Source organism: Chiroxiphia lanceolata, chromosome Z (genome assembly GCF_009829145.1).
Source record: "Chiroxiphia lanceolata isolate bChiLan1 chromosome Z, bChiLan1.pri, whole genome shotgun sequence".
NCBI lineage: Eukaryota > Metazoa > Chordata > Aves > Passeriformes > Pipridae > Chiroxiphia > Chiroxiphia lanceolata.
The window spans coordinates 59,312,668-59,324,080 of record NC_045671.1 but is presented as its reverse complement, the minus strand read 5'-3'; the positions used below and the strand labels follow the sequence as shown (position 1 = coordinate 59,324,080).

At 38.8% G+C, this 11,413-nt stretch overlaps 1 protein-coding gene across 5 annotated transcripts in view; it reads left to right on the top strand.

Moving 5' to 3' along the window:
- Positions 1 to 11,111, top strand: part of ZNF608 (zinc finger protein 608) — an 88,024-nt gene extending 76,913 nt beyond the window's left edge. For 4 of the 5 annotated variants that reach the window (XM_032676160.1, XM_032676159.1, XM_032676161.1 and 1 more), the window contains exons 5-10: positions 321 to 2,775; positions 4,509 to 4,926; positions 5,487 to 5,659; positions 6,565 to 6,718; positions 7,962 to 8,043; positions 9,082 to 11,111. In XM_032676160.1, coding sequence (XP_032532051.1) covers positions 321 to 2,775; positions 4,509 to 4,926; positions 5,487 to 5,659; positions 6,565 to 6,718; positions 7,962 to 8,043; positions 9,082 to 9,088 — 3,289 coding nt within the window. In that variant the 3' untranslated portion in view covers positions 9,089 to 11,111. Of the gene's footprint in view, positions 1 to 320; positions 2,776 to 4,508; positions 4,927 to 5,486; positions 5,660 to 6,564; positions 6,719 to 7,961; positions 8,048 to 9,081 lie in introns of those variants that run through there. The other variant, XM_032676162.1, reaches the window with a different exon arrangement.
- The last annotated feature ends 302 nt before the right edge of the window (positions 11,112 to 11,413 follow it).

Below are 11,413 nucleotides of genomic sequence, written 5' to 3'. Positions count from 1 at the left end.
GGTGGAAATTCTTTTTTACTTTTCTTTTGTATTTTTGAGAAGGAAGGGGAAATACAGGGGACTCAGTCAGATGGCAATTACTTTAGAAATGCATTTATGTAAGTTTTGAAAATTTTTCACTCCAGTGTTCTAATTAGTTGTATGTGTCCTTACCATTTTTGTCCTTTTTTAATGACTTTCCCTTTGAGACTGTAACACTCTCATTTATCAGAAAGATATCATTCCTTTAAACATGTATGAAGATTCTGTTATGGGAAGGGGTGGTGTTTTTTATTTTTTTAGGTCATGATTCCTGATGATGAAATCTCTTGTTCGTGCAGGTTTTGTGAATCACCAACAAGTGACCTGGAAATGCGTGGAGGACGGGGCAGGGGAAAGCGGGCAAGGTCCGCTGCAGCTGCCACTGTACCTGGTAATGATGCAAGTTTTGCAGAGTCCAGAGGGCTTCAGAATAAGAATCGAGGTGGTGCCAATGGGAAGGGGAGGAGGGGCAGCCTTAACTCAAGTGGGCGCAGAACACCCCCCAACTGCACCATGGATGAAGTAAAAGCCAGCCCCTCATCCACGAACAAGAGGAAAACTAAGCCTTCTATGGAGCTAGATTTAAACTCCAGTTCGGAGGACAACAAATCCGGAAAACGTGTTCGTACTAACTCTAGAAGCACTCCCACCACCCCACAGGGGAAACTGGAGACTAATTTTTTGGACCAAGGCTGCTCTTCTCCAGTGCTGATTGACTGTCCTCACCCCAACTGCAACAAAAAGTACAAGCACATTAATGGATTACGTTATCATCAGGCTCATGCACATTTAGACCCCGAAAACAAGCTGGAGTTTGAACCTGACAGTGAAGACAAAATTTCAGACTGTGAGGAAGCACTGAGTAATGTGGCACTTGAATGCAGTGAGCAAAGCACAAATTTACCAGGCTTTGATCCACTAAAAGCACCAACATCTCCTTCCTCCATTGCTACCCCAGGGACTCCCAAGGGAAAGAGGGAACTGACCACCAATGGCCCTGGTTCAGTTATCAGTTCCAAACCTGGAAAGAATTCTGGCAAAAAGAAGGGTCTGAACAGTGAACTGAACAGCCTTCCAGTAATTTCTAATATGGCAGCCACACTGGATAATTGCTCAGTAGCAGATGGCAATTTGCAAACTGAAATGCCGAAATTGGAGGCTGAAGGCTTAATTGACAAGAAGAGTTTGGGTGATAAAGGCAAGAAATCGAACAATTGCAAAGTGGATAAAAACCTTTCCAAACTGAAAACAGCCAGGCCCATTGCCCCAGCGCCAGCACCAACTCCTCCCCAATTAATAGCTATACCTACTGCAGCCTTTACAACCACCACTACAGGGACAATACCGGGATTGCCCTCTCTAACAACTACTATTGTTCAGGCTACACCAAAGAGCCCTCCACTGAAACCTATTCAACCAAAGCCCACAATTATGGGAGAGCCAAGCACTGTAAACCCAGCTCTCACATCACTCAAAGACAAAAAGAAAAAGGAGAAGAGAAAGCTGAAGGACAAAGAAAGCAAGGAGACGGGCAGCCCCAAGATGGATTCTAAGCTGGGAAAGCTGGAGGATTCAAAAGGGTCTGGGAAAGACTTATCTGGACATTTTTTAAAGGACCATCTCAACAAGAATGAAGTGCTAGCTAATGGACTGTCAGAGTCTCAAGAGAGCAGGATGGCAAGTATTAAGGCTGAAGCTGATAAAGTTTACACGTTCACAGACAATGCGCCCAGCCCTTCCATAGGGAGTGCCTCCAGGATGGAATGCAGCACTTTGGTGAATGGACAATCTGCTATGGCGCCACTGCATGTGTTGACACAAAATGGTGCAGATAGCACAGCTGCCAAAACCAACAGCCCTGCTTACTCAGATATTTCTGATGCAGCTGATGATGGTGGCTCTGACAGCAGGTCAGAGGGCATGAGGTCAAAGGCCAGCTCTCCGTCAGATATTATTTCTAATAAAGATGGTGTTGTAAAAGGACATTCTTCAACCACAGCACAATCGGCTCAAGCAAAAGAGTCTCATTCTCCCTATTACCATGGCTATGATCCTTATTATTCCCCAAGTTACTTGCACTCTGGACAGGTCAGTGCCCCAGCAGCTGGGAACAGCAGTACCCCACAGACACTGAAGATCAAAAAAGAGGCTGAGGAAGAGGCTGAAAAGAAAGAGAAGGCAGAAGCATCAGATGCCAAGAAAAGCGAAAGCACTTCCTCTAATTTGCAGCTGCCACAACATCAGTCAGTAATAACGCAAAGGCACCCTGCACTTGCTCAGTCACTTTATTATGGACAGTATGCCTATGGGCTCTATATGGACCAAAAGTCCTTAATGGCCTCTAACCCTGCTTACAGGCAGCAGTATGAAAAATACTACGAGGACCAGAGACTAGCAGAACAGAAAATGGCACAAACTGGGAGGGACTGTGAAAGGAAGAATGACCCCCCCTTGAAGGAGATTGGGAAGGATGACAACAAGCAGAAGAATATTCCATCTGCCACTATTTCAAAGGCCCCTTCAACTCCGGAGTCCAGCAAAAATAATACTAAAATAGGGTCATCAGTTCCTAACAAAGGTGAGGAGACAACCAAGTCACAGATCCTTTCCAATCACCAGCAGCAGCTTCAGTCAGAGAGTTTCAAAGCAAAACAAATGGAAAACCACCAGCTTATAAAGGAGGCGGTGGAGATGAAATCTGTTATGGACTCCATGAAGCAAACAGGAGTAGATCCGACCACAAGATTTAAGCAGGTGAGTTCACAGGAAGTGGAACAAGAGAGTCTTGATTTATCTTTAAGTCATGTGAGATTTTCTCCCTGGTTCTGATATGTTCTTCTACCTCTGCAGCCAAACAAGCTCCACCATCCTTTTTTTACGCCAGATAGTACTGTAGTCTGTGAATAGACCAGCAGACCTTCCAGTTGAGCTATTTGAAAAGAATAAAAAAAAAATTAAAAATTCTAGTAAGGTGGTGACAGAATCTAGGCTTAAGACTTGAATAGGCTATTTTAAATTATATGCATGAATAAAATAGAATTAGATTTCTCTTTTAGGTGTAAATTCTAAGCATTTTGCTTAGTTGAGAAATAAGAAATTTCAAGAAAAATAAGCAGTTTTCATTGCAAGAGGACTTAAAGTAGATTTGAAACATGAAGTGTTTCTTTTTTTTGTTAAAAGACAGTTGGCATTTACTAAAGATGAGTGAGCTGGTTCTTTGAAGAGTTGACTTGAAGCATAGCTCTTTATCTTAACCCAAGGTGACCTTCTTGAAGCAGTTAAGTTCCCCTTCTCCCCTCAACCAACCTCAAGCCCCTACAGACCTACACAATGGATGAAATCCTCTCTCCATTGACGTCAGTGATAGTTTTGCCATTGACTTCGGTGGAACCAGAATTTTGTCCAGTGCTTCATGCTGACCTTCCTAGATGTCTTCATTTGAGGCAATGCAACTGTCTCTGTGCATTGAACTGGAGCCTCAATGCTTGATGCTTTTCATGTTCTGGTGTATGGTACACCCCAAACTTCACCCTTATGCACTGTCTTTCAAGATACAGTACGGGAGTGGGAGTTAACCCTAAGCAGGAGAATATTTCTGCTGATTCAAATGAGTATTTGAACTAGACTGTCCAAGCCTCTAGTTGTGTGCTTATAGTTTTGTGGCATGTGCCATAAATGTCTGTCGATTGGAGAAAATGTTTACAGTTAGCTTTTGCATTTTCTGTGTTAGAAAAAGAAGTTTTCCTGTTACTTCTTGGTGCTGATTTGGTGTGATGTTTTAAAGAAATCACATACCTATGATATGTTTATAAACTGGTGTAATATAATGTGTAAAAAGGTATTTACAGTGCCCAGTACATGCTCTTTAAACCATGTGGTCCTAATCCTATAATTTATAATTACCTATCTATAATCCTATAATTACCCATGTATAATTTTACGAACTTGAAGTAAGACTGTCAGCTGAAGAAGTCTGCCTTAATGTCTGACTTCTGCTGATTCCCAAATGGGAGGCAGCATCTTTTCAGCTAGATCAGTTTTTCATGTGCATTGTTCCAGGTATTCTAAGCGCTCTAGCATAATATTAACCAGTTTTAATTTTAATTTTGTGGTTCACAGATATTTTTTGCTCTCTAGTGGGAAAATCTCTCTGTAGTCTTTAATTAAAATATTTTATGAATAGCATGGTTTCAGAACTTTCTTACAATGCATATGTATTTCATGATTAAACTAGTTAAAGGTATGAAGAAGGATATAAGATGAAGCAATTGAATTAAATTTTGATAATAGTCTCTTGCTCCTTCATGGGAATATTGGTTTGACTTTGAGCTCAAGGCACTCTGTAGCAAGCAAACCTCTCTTTTCTGTAATATGGATATGGTATTAAAACAGCTATTAAAAATACATTAACTGAAGTATGGGAAATATCAATAATGAACTTATTTCAACATCTAAGTTCAGAACAATTTTTTTCTCCTCTGTATTAGGATCCAGATTCACGAACATGGCATCATTATGTCTATCAGCCCAAATACCTTGATCAACAAAAATCAGAAGAACTTGATCGTGAGAAAAAGTTAAAAGAAGACAGCCCTAGAAAAACACCTAACAAGGAAAGTTCCCTGCCTAACCTTCCTGTCTCATTAGCAAGCATTAAAGAGGAGCCTAAAGAGGTCAAGCGTTCTGATTCTCAATCAGTGGATGAGAGCAAGATAAAAAATGATGATCAAAAGACTCCTGTAAATTGGAAGGACTCTCGGGGTGCTAGAGTAGCAGTTTCCTCACCAATGAGTCAGCATCAGTCATATATCCAGTACTTGCATGCTTATCCGTATCCACAGATGTACGATCCCAACCATCCAGCCTATCGCGCAGTCTCTCCTGTCCTAATGCACAGCTATCCTGGTATGTATTCTGAAATTTGCCTTGCACCAATAGTTATAATTTTCACCCTCAAGTTGCAGTAAAGCCTACATTTTAATATTTCTTTTAGTAGCTAGGGTAAATTAGAAGCTTCATGGGTGGCGTTGTGTTGCTTGTGCTTCTACTCAGCAAAGTTCTGTAAATGAAACTGATTTAATACAAGATGGTCCTTTTATGAACTGTCACAGTTCCCAGCTACAGGTTTCTCAACCCTTGACAGTCTGCTATTGCTGTTAGACTGACAGATAGTTTATTGCCTATAAAAATATTCTAAGCACTTACTGTCAGAAACGTTATAGTTACTATTCCTTTCACTTAAAGAGGACCCATAAATGTCTGAAATGGCTATCAACTGAACTCTCTTTATAACCTCCATTCATCAGGGTAAATTAGGTGATGAAATTGAAGAGCAAAGATGCCATTTGATAGTCATGTGATCTGCTTTTGCTGTTATGCTCTGTTCTGACATTCCCTCCTCCTACCTTGATATAACCAAAATGTAAAAACAGTAGCTTGATGCGGTATTTATTGTTTACCTGCAGGAGCCTATCTCTCTCCAGGATTTCATTATCCAGTTTATGGGAAGATGTCAGGGAGAGAAGAGACAGAGAAGGTCAATACCAGCCCAAGCATCAATGCAAAAGCAACCACTGAGTCCAAAGCACTGGATTTGCTCCAGCAGCATGCCAGCCAGTATCGCAGCAAGTCACCTGTTGTAAGGCTTCCTCAGTTGTTACTGAAGAGGGTTACATATGGGCAGGGGTAGAGAAAGAACATAATTTTAAGAAGCACACAATCTGGCATCAAGCTGTGAATGTATGATTCTTCTTTATAGCACTGCTTAAAATAAAAGCAATTTATGATCAGGATGCTTCCGTGGCATAAACTGGAAGTGACACGTAGCACAGTTCTGTCCTCAGAATCTTCCTATCTTGAATGGATTCATACAGAAACAAAGATTCAGAGGTACTTCCTGGGTCATAGCTTATTGTAGTTAAATGGGAGGCTCCTGTTTGGAAACAGATAATGAAATAAGAAGTTGGGCTATGGGATTTGGTAATATACCCTCCTTGTATTTGCCAAGAATCCACATCTTTCAAGGAGCAGATTACCAGCCCCGATTTCTGAAGATTTACATGTTGGAACAAATACTGATATTTCACTTTCAGATAAGTTGGTGCTAGTTTTAATTGTCAGCAAGTCACTGACTGTAATTATAATTTGTAAAAGGTTCTCTGGCTATTCAGTCAGGCTTGAACCCCAGAGTGCAATAGAGGCTTGAGGATTCATTTACATCAGCTTTCAGCAGCTCAGCTAGGTTGTCCACGCGTTGGCAAGCCAGCCAAGCTTCAGGGAAAAACTAGAAGTCATTGTGGTGGCTTCAAGCTGCAGTATGTTGCCTCAAAATCTCTGTGCCTTGGAAAATCTTCCATTAGCTAGAAAGACTAGCTTTAGATAAGAATCAAGTGCAAATAATCAGTAGAGAGACTTCTTCAGAAAAAATTAGCTTTATCATTAGTATTCAAAAAGTGTCTGACAGGTAGGGGTAAGTGTGGTTTTCTTGTGATTTCATCCCTTCTAAAATTCCCACATCAGTTTTCTTTCAATTTCTATTACTAGCCTGTGGAAAAATCAGCAGCTGAGCGTGAACGGGAAGCAGAAAGGGAACGAGACCGCCATTCTCCTTTTAGCCAGCGGCATCTCCATACGCACCATCATACACATGTTGGAATGGGTTACCCCCTCATACCTGGACAATATGACCCATTTCAAGGTGAGCAGAAAACTTCCAATGGTGGGATTGGCTTGCTTGTAGGATTGTTGCCTTGACATTGGAAATCATGCCTACATGAAGCATTTTGAGTAGAGATCCCACTGTTAAATCAGAAGTGCTGATTTAGGAAGAAGGCTTGAAAATTCACAGCATGTACTAAGAGTATATTAATAGCTTCATGTCTGAGAAATACCAACTTTTGTTTCCGAAACCGGGTGTCAGAGCATTATTAAAGATGTACCAGTTAGGCTGTCATTCACATGAATGTTTTGATTCCTCCTGCAAACTGACATTAACTGGCTGAAAGGCAGTAAAAAATCCAAACCAAATAACCTCCTTTTTGTATAATGAGGGTTGTGTAAGCAACCTGTGTAAGCAAGTGTAGCAAAGACAAAAGCTTTTTATACTGAACATATTTTATGTACAAGGCATTGCAGTCACAAGGGTTTGCGCTTGTTATAATTTGACCGTCTGAAAGAGGACTCTTTGTATTTTGGCAAATGCCGTGCACAAAGTTGCAGTCAGGGAAAAAGCACAGTAAGATGCAATTTATTCTCCCTAGGTTTTATACCAGGCTTTGAATGTTTTTTCTCTAACTGTGGACTCCGGCTGAATGTAAAAGAGATTTCCTCCCTTGCAGCAAAGTATGTGCTACCGCAATCGGTGGCTAAATGACATTATTTCTTTACGTTCACTTGATGCCTCAGTACTTATTTTTCCTGTGTAAAAGTCTTGACATTTCTCAGTTTGATTCAGTGATTCCATGTGCCTTTTGGGATGCATTATGCTTGTTCAGTGGCAAAACTGTAAAAATTGTAACTTATTATGAAAGTATTGTATTCTGAGCAGCTGGCATGTCGTTTCTGTAATTCACTGTGTCTTTTGATTCTTGTTGTTTCCTGGTACCTGTAATTTCTACTGAGCTTCCTATTCAGGAACTCATACAAACCACTTAGCATCATGCAGTGCAGTATTTGGAAAGGAATGCAGTATAAGTAGAAATGCTGTAATTTCTTGTAAAATATCTGTCAAGGACAATTCAGTTTATTAAATAAAGGTATATTGATCACACTGGACAGACTGTCTTAACAATGTTGCCTGGAACATTTGCCATTTATATAGTGTTAAGCCCCACTATTTTCTGGCTGTTTGCCCTAGAGATGCTTCCTACGATTTCTCTGAGCACAAAAATCCATTAAAACCAGACGTACATCAACATTCCTTTGTTTCTTCTTTCCCTCAGGATTGACCTCTGCTGCCCTTGTTGCCACTCAGCAGGTGGCTGCACAGGCATCTGCATCTGGTATGTTTCCTGCACAAAGAAGGTAAATAGCCAGTAAATTATATATCATATCATTGAGAGGAGAAAGCAAATCTTAGATTTTTTTAACCTGATGGTCTGCAGTTCGTTGTATGACACAGTTTTTAAGGTTGAGGAAAAACTTGGTATTTTGGGTTAATTGCAGTTTTGTTCTCTTTAGGGTGACATTTTGTCCTTAGTTGTGTCCTTTAACTGTAACATAGATCATTAGGAAAGAATAAGTAGTCTGTCTTCTGAGATTTTCCATAGAGAATCCTTTAAGCGTTTGTATTAAGATAAAACAAGTGATTATAAAATATAATTTAAGATAATAATAATATTAAGATAATAATAAGATTCAAATTTTTATAAAATTAGTTTAAAATTAATGTTCAGTTGGTTCTATTTATGACTAGGAAAACTTAGGATTTTATCTATTCTGCAGATTTGCCTTGTTTGCTGATTTTCCTTTCAGAGAGGTTTGCTTGGGAGCTCGTTAGTGATGACTCTTATTTAAGTTACTTCCACACATTTGCTGCTCAGTTATTTTCTATGTTTTCAGTTGAATTTACTCTTCAATTATCATCATTACTCTTCAAGAGAAAAGAGACTCTTCTGTATTATAATGATGCCATCTCAAGTGAAAAACCCAAAGTGTCTTTAAAATTAGGATTTTGTTCATCACTACCATGTTAAGCCTCAGAGTTTAATGTATTAAATAGTGCTGAAAATTCCAGGGTTATGGATTTCCTTCTGAAAGCTAACTCTGAAAACAAGCAACCGTGAAAGGCTCTTGGCTGGAATTATTTGAGTGAGAAAGGTTTGTAACCCTTAAAGAACTGATGGATAACAGGGCATCAGAATCCATAAGATAACTTCCAGTACAGGTTACTTCTCCGTATGTTGTTCTTGGCAGGGGACGGATTAGGACATGGCTTGCCATTTCTGCTGCTTGAGTTTGAGAATACTAGTACAGATTTCATTTCAGGATGTATCCAAAGTGCAGAAAAAAAGTAAGAAGAAGGAATGCTGCCTACTAAAACATTCTTCTTTCTCTTTTCAGAGAATGATGAATTTGGGGATGAACATTGTCATGTGACTGGATCACATGAGGAAGCGCTTTATTACAGACATCAGTTCCATGGTGTTAATTTGAAATGCCTTAATGGCAGGCAAAAACCAGTCATTTCATTTTTGTAAATTGCAGATTTTATCACAGAGTAACAAATGTTGCTGTAATTAGACTTCTGTTTTTATATATATATATATGCGTATATATATATATACATATATATATAAAAATATATATATATTCTTTACTTTTTTTGTATCAGTACCAAGGCTCGCACACAGGGTCTGCTGCTAAGTTGCGAACCACACAGTAAATGGAGATATGTATTTGTCACGTTTAGAAAGCGTTAACCGCAAAAGGCTGTTGTTTCTTTTCTTCCTTTTCTTTTAATTTTTTTCTTTTTTTCTTTCCAGTTGTAAATAAATAATGTTATGTATCAGTGTGCCTGAACCTTGCATACCCTTCTGATATTTCCCACAAGCTCTCAGAGAGGCTAACTGTGATGACACTTTGGTACAATGTAGATGTCTATTTGGTGGTTCCTATTAAGATGCATCAGTGTAAAATGTTACTGTATTCACTGTTTCATTGTAATTGTGTATTGTGAAAAATATACCTTTGGAAGGCATGGGGATTCTAGTACCACAAAAACTGTGTTGTATATAATGTATAGATTTTAAATGGAGATAATGAGCATCTGTGAATAATGAAATGTCTTTTTTGATAATCTTGAATGGCAGATAACCTAATAGCCTGCATACAAGAAGACATCTGTGATTGTTCTATTACTTGAATAGTCCTGCAGTCTTTTTTTTAATGTTTACAATTACCCAGATTTAGAGGAGAGACTTTAATGCCATTACCTGTTTACTTGTTTTATGCTGTAATCTAGTTTATTTTATGTAAAACGTATATCGAATGCTTTCATTTTTTTTACTTGCCTTAAATAATTTGGCAATCAGAATAAAGAAAAAAAGTTGCTTTTTTTTTTAAATTTCTGGGTGTCTATGGGCCACTTTGAAAGGTGTGTCATAGCTGTAGGTAGCAGAGGCTGCAGCAATGACACAGCTACAAGTTGTGCTCCTGCTGGGCCTGTGCTGTTGTCCTGTCCCAGTGGGCGATGCGGAGCCCAGGCCAGATGGCTGTGGGCCTCTTTCAGTTGACCCTGATAGGTTCAAAAAAGGCCCATAGTAACACCTTGGATGGTATTAGTGGAACTGAAATCTCTAATACCTGTTTTAGAGCAGCTCTGTATGCTATAAATTATAGGCAAATTTTTCCTATTATGTCTGTATTGTCCCCCTTCCCCCCATTTTGAATTGATGCCTAAAAGCAGAGGAGCTGTCAATTAAAAAAAAAAATTCCTTTGCTGTGCTTAATCTACATTACCACAAAATATTTATGTTGTTTTGTTACAATGTGGTTAACACAGCACATAGTAATATGAAATCACTAATCATGACATGAAAAAAAATCAGATTTACTGGTCAGTGTTTGAGGCTTTAATTTTGGTCCTTTTCTGCATATCCCAGTTACATTGATTGTCAAAACTGGTTTTTAAAGTTTTACTGTTTTTTTTTGTTTTGTGTTTGTTGGTGGTTTTTTTGACAGGGTGAATTACTGCAACTTAAAGGTTGTTCTTGAAGTCAGTTCCATTTCTTCTACCTTGTGAATACTTAATACAGAAGGATGAATTAAAGATTCCCAACAGACAAGCACACTTGGACTTTTTATATTACTATGATGAATCTGCCATTAATATTGCTATAATTGTTTTATTTTTATAGGCATAAAATCAGTTCCCTTAGTGAATAGTTATAAGGTTTATTGATTTTTACTACACATCATTCATCTGTGGCTTACTATTATTGTCTTGTTCTGAACACATTCAGAAGTCTCATAGTGGTGACATACTACAAGTTAGCCTCATAAAAAATGGGAAGGAAGGGGTGTTTTCTTTGAAAAAGGGGATATTGTGAATGCAGGGCTCTTGAAATAATAAATGCCTTATTACTTCTATAGTAAAGGCTCAGATGGCTTTTGTGTTGAAATGTACCATTGATTTTTTTTTTCCTGCGTAGACCAGTAATGCTTCCAGAGCAAAACACATCTTATAAATTCACACCATTGGTGATTTTGATTTAGTGTGGTTTGAGTGTCATAAGTAACTGGAATGAATGACTCTGATTGATACAGAGTAAGCAACAGTTAAAACTGCAATTATTGTTATAGCTTTATTGTATCCTTGAGGTCTGTAAGAGTGGCTAACATCCATTACCATTTATTGTCTTCCTCCACTTAAGATTATTGTCTTCCATCTGGT